Raw genomic sequence first — 11,405 nt, forward strand, 5'->3', positions numbered from 1 at the left:
AGAATATAGACGTGTTCACAGCATCTCACATTACAGATGGATCATGACCCTAAACATTACTGCAACACCACAATCATGGACAAAATTATTTAATGAAGAAAAAGCTCTTTAAAACCATGAGACATTGAGGTATCCATACTGCATAACCACAATTGGTCCCACACACAGTTTATTAAAAAAGAAACTCACCCTTCTTGGCACAATGAGTATACAGATAAAAGCACAGTAAGATTTTCAAGTGTCACTTTTTTACGCCATGTTCTGACATGCAGCAGTGACACATTAACGGTACAGTGCAATGTTTCATTCACAGTAAATGAGGCAGTTTATTTGCTGAAACACACTGCTGGTTTTTTCAGCTTGTTACAGGACATTATGCAGCTGTTCCTGATATTAACGTCAAAACACTCAACACGGGTAACACTGGTATTTTAGGAGATGTTCAGAGCACTACTTGTAAAAGAAATGACTTACAATGCCTTGCAGAAGTATTCACACCCCATGAAATATTTCTAGATAAAGTTTTTCCAAGGACTTTATGCGATAGACCAACACACTTTTATATTTTAACAAATTAAAATAGAAAAGTGGATTTCTATTTGTATTTAGACTCATCAAATCAGTTTCTCCTACATAAAAGTCAACCCAATTAGCTTTAAAAGTGGCATGTTTAAGTTGCATGACATCTTCCACCTTTAAATATAAATAGAGTTTTGTAAAGGCATCACAGATTGATTAGAGATCTTTAGTAACAGAAAAACTGAATAATGAAGACTGAAAAACACCAGAGTTGAAGAGTTTTAGTTATGAAGAGGCTTAAGGCAGGATTAGATAATAAAACCATATCCCAAACTTTAAACATCACATGGCACACTGAATACACTGTAGCCTTGGGAGACACATGGTGGTGGCACAATCATGCTGTGGGGATGCCACATTTTCAGAATTTGTCATTTACTCAGAAAAATCTTAAACTTGCTTCAGAATTATGCACCATCAAATAAAAATCTTAAACAATTAAAATAACGTTTGTGGCAGCAACATGACTAAAATAGTTAAAAGGAACATTAATACTTTTGTAAGGCATTGTATAAGCCATCTATTAAACATCAAACAGAGAACACAAACAGATGCTGTCCGTTTGGCTCTACATACTCAGAGGTAATAACCACATTTTCATAAAACAGACAGACAATAAGATTCCTACACAGATAAAATGATTAAAATACCAAAATCAATGGAGGTTTATACTGTCAGTGAGTCTTTCTTAAGTCGCTTTGGCTTTTAAGCCCAAAAAGGAAAACAGTGCAATCATCAACATCCCCTTAGAAGACAAGTCATTTTGAAATGAGTTCAGATAAATAGAAGAAACCTCGAGAAAGGTGATAAGGTTTCCTCCTCTTGCTTTCACACAGAATAAATACTTAAAATTGTATTATTATTATACCGTATGCCTTCATAGCACAGTACTTTGCTCTGAGCTAAACCATTTTACTGACTCCATCTTAAGTCAGTGCTAATAATTATGTAAAAGCAGAGAAAATTATCTAGGTGTCTGTAGCGACAACTGCACATTTACAGACATTTTTCTGCGTTGAATGTAAAGCGTTACCATGTGGTGAAGTGCTAAAATTTGGCCCACACATCATGAGTTGAAATCAAATTTTCCATAACTGAACCTTCTCTGCCACCACACACCAGTTGGCGTGGTCAAAGTAGTTTTGTGTGACATGGAGCTCTTCGACATTATGCTCTATCAGCTCTGCCAGCTCTCCCTCTCTGAAGACGTGATAATACCTCAGACAGGAAACTTCCACCTGCTCCTCAGGACTCTGTGTGCCTTCCTGTTGCCCTGTTCCTATTGGCTCCCTGACACTTTGAGGTTCAGACTGCCTCAGATTCTCCTGCTGCAAGGAAATAAGATCCGGCAGAGCAAGTGAGCCACACTCCTGTGCTAAAGATACAGAGACGCCTTGATTTTCTTTGCTGCTATTGTTGGTTGGGTTACTAGGGCCTCCTGGATTGTTCTGATCTTTTTGCAGGTCTGTGTCCGAGTCAAAAACGTCCTCCTCTGATCCGATCACAGATGGAGGGGAAAAGAAGCTGGAGACCTGTTTGATGAGGCCTCGTCCTCTCGTCCGCTGGTTGGACTTATTCCCCTCATTTTCGCTTGTGGCTGATGATAAATGTCCCAGGTCTCTGGAGGACGGCCAGGAGATGGCCAAGCTTCCGAAATCAAACACAGAATCCAGAGACCTGGAAAAGAACCACAGTCTCTGTGTCCTCTGCTGCGGCACCGTCTGGTTCACATCTTCTTCATCGGCCACAGAGGATGTGCTTCTGACCTTCCTGTAGTTTTCAGTGTTGTCAATGGCTTCACTCACGCTCTGTGCCGCAGCCCGTCTCCTGGGTTTGGTATCGTCTTTGTTGAAGGTGGAGGACAGATGAGGGTTGGGGTTCCAGGGCACGAAGATGTCCTGTTTCTCGAATTTCCGCCGCTTCTGCTCCATGGCCCACACGTAGATCATGATGCGTCCACCAACTCGCAGAGTGCGAGCCATCTCCTTTATTGCCCGAATGCGACGCTCTTTGGTGGAAAAATGATGAATGACTGTACAAAACACAGGCTTTTTTCAGAATAAAGAAAGATGGAGGGAAGATGTTTACAGTGTTCTGGGAAAGTATCTATTCTCCTTGAACCTTCTCACATTTTGTCTTGTACCAACCACCAACTTCAATCTATTTAACTGGAATATGTGATTGACCTACACAAGTAGCATACTTAAAGAGAATGGAAGATAATACTTGGGTTTTTAACATTTTTATTATCAATGAGAAAATCTGAAAAGTGTAGCATAACTTTTTAGTTTAGGTTCTGAACTTGAATGTGCAAATCTAACTCTTAAATATAGCTCTGGCTGTGTGTTGAGAGTTATTGCCCTAATGGTAGGTGAACAGCAAACCAGGGCTCATATACACATGAAAATTACAAAAACAAAATAATTTAAAATAGCAAATTGGTTTGAGCCTTGGTGCTCTCCTGATGTCAACCCCATCTCCAAAAAGATCTAAACAAACAAACAAAAGTGCCATTATTATCTTTGTCTTGTTGAAATTCATTGCAGATATTACATCAAATCCTTTGCTATTCAGTTTAAACATTGAAACACTGCTTAGGTTTATAATATTCCAGGACAAAGTTCTTAGGATTGTAAAGGGCCTATAAAACCACCCACTTCATTTGGGTGAATGATCATTTCTCAGGAGGTTTTTTCATTGCAAGTCTTTCCATTTTCATACAACAGAATGATGAGTCATGGCTTTTATTCTAGAGTATCAGAGAAAAGATGACAGAAAACACATGACACTTTCAGTTTCGAAAACCAGTAATTTTCCTTTCTATTTTACAACAATGCACTCATTTGCTTTGGTCTTTCACCCAAGACACCAATAAAATTGAAGTCTGTGGTTGTAATGTGACAAAATATAAAAAGGAATTCAACGGGTAGATACTTTTTCAAGGCACTACTTGATCATTACATATCAACACTTGTAAGAAACAAAGCTTGCCATGCACTGAGAATACACACTGCAACTGTGTTTTTGACTGCTCCCCTAACCGAGCATAATATTGCACCGTTGTTGGAGGACATATGAATTATTTTGCACTGTTGACTTGGCAACACATGGTGCTGTAAACTGATGTTTATCATTAGACGTGGTAATGAAATTTACACCAAATGGCAGCTGCAGATGTTGAGCTCATGAGTATGAAGGGAGTAATAAGTTGCGTTAGTCATCTTCAACTGTGTGTGTGTGTGTGTCTCTGTGTGTGTCCAATACCGGCAATAGAGAGCACAGCATCAAAGCAGCCGTCTCTGTAAGGCAAGCGCAGGCCGTCGCACATCTGGACCTCGTGTCCTTGGCTCCAAGCAAAGTCCACCAGGGGGCGACAAACATCGCACCCCAGCTTGAACACCTCCTTGTTGATATGGAGGTATTTGCCATTGCCACAACCTGCCAAGGACGAAACAGTTAATTATACAAAAAAAAAGAAAAACAACTTACAAATAATATAAAAGACAAGAGGTTTCATTGCATGAGGTATTCATGTTCATGTATTTTAAGCCTCTTTTAAATGATGTGAATGTAGACAAGAACAACAAAAAAAGGGACATTGCTTTAATTATCATGTCATCGTATTTCTGAGGTGACACCCACCAATGTCAGCCACGATGCTCCCTGGAGGCAGGTCCAGCAGGAACTGTCGCACTTTCGGCCAGGCTTTGTAGCGGCTGTCATTGAAATATGGAGCAATCTTGTCGTAGACACTGTGCACATGGTCTCTCTCCAGTTGACTGGCAGCCTCCTCCATCAATGTTCGTCACTGCTGCCTCCTGCAGCCTCACAGCTTCATGGCTGCAATGACAAGAGAAGTCATTAAACTATCAAATATAGTGCAGAGAGTTAGAACTTTTTCACACTTTGTCATTAATCAGTGCCAAATATTGGGATTAGACATCTGAATAGTGTGGTGTACTTCTGTATTCAGTCCCCCTGATATAGTATTTTGTAAGACCACCTGTAAGCTGTAAGTACAGTTGCAAGTCTTTTGGGATACATGTCGATCAGCTTTGCACAAATAGAAACTAAACTTTTAGCCTTTTCTTTGCAAAATAGCTCAAGCGCAGTCAGATTTGATGGTGAGCATCTATGAAAGTCAATTTTCTAATTTCAAAGATTCCCAAAGGTGTTAACATTGACCACGTAATCTAACTTATTAGATCAGTGGTGTCCAAAGTGCAGCCTGGGAGTCATTTATGGCCTTTGAACTGGTTTTGTTTGAGCCCCTCCCAAGTGCAGTTCAAGACTGATACAAATTTGACCCATGCAGCGCAAGACTTTATCTGTAATCAAAATAAAATTATTACCAAAGTCATTTTCTTATTATGGAAAATGTCAGCATAACACAAAGTATTCATGTTTTTATGACCAGGATTTTATAATGAGTAGAACCATGTTTATCTAGAAACTAAGTGAAAACCCAACTTTTTAAATTTTGGATCTATGATGAGTAATTTGTTCTGTACAAAAAAAACCAAAAACAAATCAAACTACTTTATTTCCTTAATTTCTGTTTTTTTCTTGTCAGTTCGTCTTGACTTGCGAATGCTTTTGACAGGGGCACCCTGTATTAGTTACAAGTCCAGCTTTAGATGTCTTACAACCCCTTACTGATCCAGTTTTGTTTGCAAATATTTTGTCATTACACTTCACAAGTATACACAAAAGCACTTGTTTTTAGTCTGCTAGTTGAAGTTCAACTAGCAGACTAAAGTATTCAAGTGTATATTTTGGTAAAGCACTGCAGTTACTCAGCTTGGTTGGAGAGAAAAACACCTAAATAAGAACCCCAGGGAACAGTGTGGTGATGTTTTTCACCACATGCTTGTTAAGGTCCAGCAAGGTCAGCTGGCAGCCTTAATCAGCAGACACACTCCAACGTGTGTCAGGCAGCAGTGGTCATTTAATGCCAAATGTTCTGCTGTGTGCCTGGAGTAGCAGCAGCATCAGCCAGCGCTCTCATGTCCATAATCCAGATGAACATACCCTTGTTAGGAAAAACACACACGTCATCTAGTGAAGCTCTGAGCAGCTCCAACTCTACAGCAGTTATGTTAAATTTATGTTTTAAAGACAGAAGCAAAATGATTCCTGGTGGTGTCAAAATAAACCACCGCAGGAAACCACTGGTATCACACTCAGCTTTTGAAATGGTCATCATAACTGGGATTTATACAGTAGCATTGTGTAATAAATATTTCAGCTTTCGTCGAGATTCTTATTATACGATTTACCCTCTGATGCATTCCTATCCTGAAACGTTCACATGTGTATTCTTGATCTGTTATCCACAGTTCTCCCTGCAGTCCACAAAGTTTATTAGAATGCAGCCCTTAGCTTCTGCAGTGCTGCTGCTTTGTCGCCCTCAAGCAGAACACTACAAAGAATTTTGATTATTATACAAAGGATTACATTGACATATTAGGCAACAAATGTCTGAGATGCAGCGTCCCAAACCTCACGTGGTGGCTTCAAAGACATATTCAAAGGAGGAAGGCGAAGAGATCAATGCTGTAGTTGTTTACTTAAACAGTTAGATCGCAATAGTTTTGCACAAATCATTTTTTATTTTTGATGTGCAAAGTCCTACAATACGTACAACATGTCTGGTTTAAAACTTTGGCAACTTTTATTTTACTTTTATTTTATTTTAATTGTAATTTATTTTTACACAAATATACAAATATTTTTGCAATTTAATGCATAGAGAATGAAAGCCACAGCAATGACACTGAAGATATTGAGTTAAATATAAATTAAATTAATCTCTGAATATACAGAGTCAAACAATTAGACAAGTTTCATCAAAACGGTTTGAAACCTACCCTTTGCAAAATGTTTGTTTACATGTTGTTTTCATTACCAAATGAAAGACATTTTTTAATTTTGCTGCACATGCCACAATGACAATAAAGGAAAGTGAACTGAATTACCTCCATAAACTGGAGTGTTAAAGGAATTAACATGCAGCAATTTGAAGTTTGTGGATTACTTCTGATCTAAGATTTTTGTAAAGCTTTCAACTTGTGTTACAAACTGTGGCCAATTTTAATAGTACTTTGTAAAGAAAAGGCATTAAAAATATGCTAGTATAGTCTTTCTTTCATTAATGGTGAAAGAAACGCAGATGTCATGTCATGTTGTAAGTGTAAAAGAGCAATTACAAATCATTATATTCAAAAAATAATTTTACTTTGACAAAAAGTTGACTTTTTAAATTATTTTAGCCATGCTAGCAATTAGCACAGTTAGCAGAGATAGTATTGCTAAAATGTGGGCTTTGTATTTTTTCACCAAACCCCTATCTTTCTAAATGCAGCATATTTCAAAGGCCGACATTTCAAATGGACAGAAAAGAACCGTAAACAATCCAACCTTCCTGTTACCTGCTTCAAGTCTCACCCTCTCTCATTCCATTTTGCAACCTGAATGAAAGGCAGACATATCTCAACATGAAGACAAACCAGTTTCCATCTGTCATCTCTCTGGGCTTCCTCAGACTCCATTTTAAAGCTCTTTCTGATTACAAGCTAACTTAGAAGCTTCTTCTGTCAGTAATAGAAGCCATCCACAATGCTGGGCTTCAACACCACTTCTCTCCAGTAGTTCTTGCACATGGCGCATTATCTAACTGAAAAAATACTGTATTTTTAACTTTCTCACCAGCCTTTCACAACTCACTATGGATGAACAAGGTGAATATCACGTAAGTCTGGTCAGCAGCCAATTTCTCAGTACATCTCCATTTATTAACACCGTGTAACTCACTACATTTCTATTTATAAATTAAGCTGTACACAATGAATGTGAAATTTTTCAATTTTCTTTGGGCTGATCTTTATTGTTTTGCATGCATGAGCAAAAATAATATTAAATCAATAACCACACACACACACACACACACACGTTACTGCAGTCAAGCCAGTCTCAGAACTGAAAACTTTCATTCAAGTCAAATTCAAACAAGCTGTTCCAAACTGAACAAAACCCTTATTGAAAAAAACCCATCTGCTTCAAAGTCTCTCTGAGAGATATTGGCCACAATGCAATACCTGATAGGTTTTTGTTCTCAGATTTTCTGCTCCATGCAATACAATGACAGGTGCATTATTTATGTGAAACAAAAGCATTGGATGAAAGGCCTCACATCAGACACACCTGTTTGAGTATCTGTTGCAAAAATCAAGCAGCAGCATAAAAAAATAAAATAAAATAAAAATAAACTAAACAAAACAACTTTCACTGCTTCTTCAGCAACAAGAGGAAAGCTTCACATTTATATTTATTAATATGGTCTTCTGTAGACACTGCAAATTCATGCCTGAACAATTTAACAAACCTATGCAGCTCTTTAAAGTCAATCAGTGAAGAAACTCACTAATTTAAACAGTAGGAGCTAATGATCCATCTAATGCCAGACATTTCCCCCTTTATCTTAAAAGATAGTCTGATCTCTTTTACAGTGTGCACACAATGAGGATTATGGGAACAGGATATGCATGGGAAAGACTGAGCTGATACATATTAAATGTCTTTTTTAGTCTTTATAAGCTGCCAGATCCATCTCCTCAGTGTGCATCGGGAGGTTTGCCGATGTACTCTTCTGCTTATGAAAGTAGGCTAGCCAGCATCCCTCTGTCAGACCTATTTCTGGCTACTTACATCATCCCAGCAGAGTGGAAGTAAAACATCCTCCACATAAAGCTTTAATGCAGCCTCATTTACTATATTACTTACTATACAATAAGTGTTGCAATTGTAGTTCTTTCTTCTGCTCAGTAGACTGTGGTAGTCCTCAGCTGACATTATGTAACCAGCAGCTGGGAGGGCTACAGCACTGGCTCTGACTGACAATTGGAGCTAAAATTAAATCAAGGGACAGATGCAATGCCTGACAGACAGAGCTGTCGGAGGAACGGGACAATTGGTGGATAATTGTTAATCAGTCAGTTTAAATACAAAAATAAAAGAAAGAGATTTAAAAAATTACAAAGTGACATATAGATATAGAATTGTGCACAAATGACAGCTAAAAGCTGTTTGCATTAAACCCAAATAATTCTGGTAATATATTATTACCTTCCTGGTGTAAAACCAGGAAGGTAGCCCAGATATGATGTACTGCAAAATCACATATCTGTGTTTCTCCCTCCTGTTCCAGAGGGAGGAACAGGAACTGATTTACCCATCAGGCCTGACAACAGTTATTGTTTCATCAAAAATATGAAGAAAGGGCTCATGAAATAAAAACAGTCTCAAAGCTGATACTGTTTTAAAAATTAACAATAAATATTGAGCTTATTCAAAGGCACAGGATAGCTTGGGGATTTTAAAAAAAATCAATAATACTCTCTAATTTAAACCCGGTATTCAGATTTATGCAAATTTAAAAATAAATAGTTAGACATAATTAGTTTCTGAACTGGATTTTCCGCCAGCTTAAATAAAAACATCAACCCCAAATGCTTCACTCCTATGTATTTCTAAATATAAAGGCAACTGACCTTAAATTAAAACTAATTCATGCAATGAATTGACTGTTAATATAGTTTAAAAATTAACACAGTGTTAAATTCACTTACTGTTGTGGTGTAATTATCCGCCCCTATCCTCAAGTCGCCGGAGTTAAACTTCCCTCAGTCCTCCAGGCGATGGATCTAAATGGTCGACCCGACATGAGGATGGGTGGCAGGTGCTCGTCACAGAGGCGGCGGGAACATTGTGAACGGCGTGGGGAGGACGGCTGGAGTGAACCGAAATCTACTGAAACACCTCCCGTCTGAGTGTGTGACTGCCTGGAGCGCAACCGCAGCACGGCATCATATCCATAGCATGTTGGGCTCCTCGTGAGGCAAGGCGATGAGAGTGTAAGAAAGTCCTTCCTGTGGTGCATTTCAAAATAAAAGTCCGAAAGCGCGAAGGCAGAACAACAGAAAAGCAGTGATATTTCTTTACTTTTAAGCATTTTAGATTAAATACTACCTCTTCCCTTCACGTAATTGTTTTAATCTAAGATTAAGTCAGAATTCCAGAGGGAAACCCAGACACCTTCATCCAGCTCACAGCTCAATCTGCAATGAATGCTGGATAGGTTTCTGGGAAAAAAAAGAAAGAAAGAAATGCTGATATATTTCAAACAAATATAACAAATGTAAATTTTTGCCAAAAATACGTAATACTTTATTTCAATAAAAATATCCAAATCCAGTGGAGAGGTACATTGGAGCTCCACAGAGTTTAGAGAATTAAATCTCAAATATGTATTGTACATCTCATTGATACAGGGGAAAATTCCTCAGTGGTGTGTGACATCTTATCAGTTTTGTTCTGTTTTCAAGTTTGCACTCTTGGTTGAAGTCTAGAGATCTGTTTTCTCTTGGTGCACTTTCACTCGGCCTGTACAATGTGTGTTAAAAGGAAGAAATTATTTATTTGACACACAAGTTTGGTTGTCCCAGGGTCCTAAGGACACATAAATAAGACTGCTGTCTGGAAACTGAAATCAAACTTGAAACTTGTCTCCGATTAACATCTGAAAAAAGCGGCCCAAGTGTCATTAGTACATTACACCATCCAGCCACAAAGTCATCTCACCCTTAAACAAGTCAGCCAACGCTGTACTGTGACTATCTCACTTGGCAGCTTAGAACTGTCACGGCAGTGGGTTGATTTCAACCCCTTCATAAACTGGTAATTTCAGACAACACACACCCAACAAAAGTCATAAACTCTGGCTTTGATTGTTTTATGGAGTCTATGACATCCAAAAATAAATTCAAAAAAGCAGTAGGTTGGACAACCATGCTTCTGTGTTTCTATTTGCGTTTTTATTTTGGAGGTTAAAAAGTCTTGTTTTTGCTCTAAATGAGGTGAATTTGACTAGGCCGATCAACCGTTGGTGTGTCCATAGATGACAAACTGTGCGGTCGCGGCACACGGTTGTTATTGGCTGTTAACCTCACGTGACAAACACAACAAACAACGTGAACGGCAGCTGACAGCGCACCAGAGCTTTTGATTTTATGCTTGGACCCCTTTTTCAATCAGCGTAAATTGACTTTGCAAAAAGATGACAGCAAAAATAAACTACACAACAACAAGATAACTAAGCAACTTAAATCTGATTTTTTTATTATTATTTGTACCTTAGAAATCAGGTTCCTCTTTATCCTGATTTTCTAGAAACTTACGAAACACGGACTATGCAAGAGGCAATGTGTTTTTCAGTGGGAAATTAAGAGCCCATTCCCCTCCTACAGTTAGTTTGTGTTGTCCTCTGGTGAGCCAGCTCTGATTTTTTTGTCTTCTGATCATTAGCAGCAGTAAGAGGTTCATCATTGCCATTCAGGGAGCACAAATTACTAATCACAACTGGCTTACATAATCATCATTCTAAGCACGCCTGCTCTTAGCAGCTGCTGGCTTCCTCTCGTAACAAACCTAAAGTCACCTGGCATGCAAATGTGCGCACACAAACACACAGACAATTATAACAAATACACACCTCTTTTACACTGTTTGATTTGCTCTTTTTTTTTTTTTTTGGACAGCTCTCTTCCCAGGTAGAAGCACAAAGTCATCAGCCCCTCCACAGATGACCATTCCTGTTTCTGATTTCTTGTTTGAGCTTCATATCGTGTCATGGTTACACAAACGGTTGGCAAGTCTTGGTTGTACTTTTTCTACATGAGTCAATCCCCTGTGACCAATGCTGGCATGTGAGAGGGATTTGGTTAGGAAAAAAAGTGCAAAAAACAAAAACACTGAATCATTGTTGTGCC

General features: G+C 38.5%; 1 protein-coding gene across 1 annotated transcript; it reads right to left on the minus strand.

Moving 5' to 3' along the window:
* Positions 1-73: 73 nt before the first annotated feature.
* Positions 74-9,502, minus strand: trmt9b (tRNA methyltransferase 9B). Its single transcript, XM_044119150.1, has 4 exons — positions 9,207-9,502; positions 4,222-4,419; positions 3,844-4,017; positions 74-2,611 (listed from the first exon to the last, which is right to left on the minus strand). Exons 2-4 carry the CDS (start codon positions 4,373-4,375, stop codon positions 1,659-1,661), a joined length of 1,281 nt encoding a protein of 426 aa, XP_043975085.1. The 5' UTR covers positions 4,376-4,419; positions 9,207-9,502; the 3' UTR covers positions 74-1,658.
* Positions 9,503-11,405: the final 1,903 nt, after the last annotated feature.

This window comes from Gambusia affinis, linkage group LG06 (assembly GCF_019740435.1).
Source record: "Gambusia affinis linkage group LG06, SWU_Gaff_1.0, whole genome shotgun sequence".
In the NCBI taxonomy this organism is placed as follows: Eukaryota; Metazoa; Chordata; class Actinopteri; order Cyprinodontiformes; family Poeciliidae; genus Gambusia; species Gambusia affinis.